This window comes from Epinephelus moara, unplaced genomic scaffold, assembly GCF_006386435.1.
Source record: "Epinephelus moara isolate mb unplaced genomic scaffold, YSFRI_EMoa_1.0 scaffold2681, whole genome shotgun sequence".
NCBI classification, from domain to species: domain Eukaryota; kingdom Metazoa; phylum Chordata; class Actinopteri; order Perciformes; family Serranidae; genus Epinephelus; species Epinephelus moara.
Window position 1 is genome coordinate 1 of NW_026080296.1, and position 2,225 is coordinate 2,225.

The window sequence follows — 2,225 nt, forward strand, 5'->3', positions numbered from 1 at the left end:
TGCTTTACACAGTGATGTAACTTTATTACACACTAAACAGTAATATTTCGAAAATGTCCCTGCCTTTTAACTGTTAATTGTTTATAGTATATATTGTTAATAGTTTGTTTTTGCTGACTGTAAACTATCAATACTTAAATGTATTGTTTTAACGTGAATTAATCATGCACTGCACTAGTTATAGGTTTTTGTACAGAGCACATTCAGCACCAGATACAGACTCCCCCGCTGTTCAAAAGAGCGCTACAAAAAAACATTCATACCCACAGCAATACAACTGTACAACTCCTCCCTCTGATCAAACTCATATGCCCTTTAAACCATTCTTCCTTTTTTACAAAGATATTTATTGTACTGTTTTATACACCTTTTTATACCTTTTATTCACACCTTGTGATCTTATGTACTTTTAGAATTTTTCTTGTGTCAGTATGTGTGCTGTGTTCTTGTGATTTGTGTCTTTTTTTCATTCTTGCCCCTGCTGCTGAGGACATTTTAAATTTGATAATAATAATAATAAAATTCAATATTAATAATAATAATAATAATAATAATAAATTAAATAAAGTATATCTATCTATCTATCTATCTATCTATCTATCTATCTATCTATCTCATTATTTCATTCATTTATTTACTTATTTTACTTTATTGATTGTATAAAAGTAGCTGCAACATTGTTTATTTTAACTGTCATATTATGACTCACTTTAGATCCCACATAATTCTATTATGTCTTAATTTGTAGAAATGTAGAAACAAGTGATGTTTATTGTGTGTGGGGTGTATTTTTTTATTTGTACAGTGGGAGGACAGAGATTAATTAATTATTCGGGACATATTTGTCATGTAAAACATAAAATGTAAAACAATAGATATAACAGAGTATTTTCTTATAGAAATACATGCTTAGGCTCTAACAGCCTGCAGGTACTGCAGGTTTTTGTACAGCTGCTCAACCAACTCCAGTCACTGTGTGTCTCGAGCACAATAATAAACAGCAGAATCTTCAGTCTTCAGACTGTTCATCTGCAGATACACCTGCTGTCTGCTGTTGTCTCTGGAGATGGTAAACCGGCCTTTGACTGACTGAGAGTAGTGTTTGCTGCTACCACCATTATCATTCCAGGCAACCCACTCCAGTCCTTTTCCAGGAGCCTGTCTGAACCAGCCCATATGGTAGCTACTGAGTGTAAACCCAGAGGCTGTACAGGTCAGTCTGTGAGATTCTCCAGGCCTTTTAATCACTGGTTCAGATTCTGTCAGAGTCTGACCATCAACACCTGTCAAGAGAAATAGGGAACAAGTCACTCGCTGTAAGTTGACAACTTTTTCAGGACATTTTTAATTCAAAATCAAATATTTTCACCTGCCCAGCAGATAGTTAAAAGCAGCAGTCCTGTCCTATAGTCCATCATGTTAAACTGTGTGTCCACTGTTCTCTGTCCTCCTCTCTGCAGTCAGATAAGTAGAGGTGGAAGATATCTGAGTTTTGCATTGACTCCTCCTTTTTAAAGAACAACATCCTCTGTTTAATCTCTCCTCAAACCTTTTTTTCATTTTAAGGCTTTCTTCTAACCAAAAAGATGTTGTATTGGTCTTTTTCTTAAGATTAATTTCACAACTATGTTAAAGTTTTGATTTGGTTTATGTTTCTAACCTGATGTCATTATTATCCTTGTTTGACTGTAAGTGACTTTCTAATATTTAAACATGCCTATTTAACATGGCAGGCGGTTTTGTTCACTGCAACTTACTAATAATGGAATATTGCTACTGGTGATAAAATAATAAAATTATTGTCAAATTTCAATTTCGGGTCATGTAGTATGAAAATCACCATGTAGGCTTCATTTGAGATGAGCAAACAATATCTCATGTCTCTTTACCTTGTGTGGTTTTTTTTTAAGGTTAAGATTTTTTTCTTACAACATTAAAAATAGAATTTCATGTATTGTTTTAAAGGGAAACTGACATCCTACATGTTTTCAGTTGTGTTTTAGCCTGCAGCTTCTACTGGGTGGATTTTTTTTTTTTTTTTTGTGAAAAATCTAATGCACAGTTTTATTAGACCAAACACTTCCATCTTTAATGATAATTTGGCTGCATTTATTCATTGTAACTCATTTATTCATAAGTTAATTTTTTGACAGTTTAGAAACACTGAGCTTCATCAGTGTATTTATAATGTAAAGTCTGTTTCTCTCTGTACTGTAACAGTGAGC

The 2,225-nt window shown here is 33.3% G+C and overlaps 1 gene segment (V, D, J or C); it reads right to left on the reverse strand.

The window, feature by feature from the left end:
* Nucleotides 1–946: 946 nt before the first annotated feature.
* Nucleotides 947–1,508, reverse strand: LOC126387189 (Ig heavy chain V region 6.96-like). The segment is given in 2 exon segments: nucleotides 947–1,283; nucleotides 1,370–1,508. Coding segments are annotated over 2 exon segments (363 nt in total).
* Between the last annotated feature and the right edge of the window lie 717 nt (nucleotides 1,509–2,225).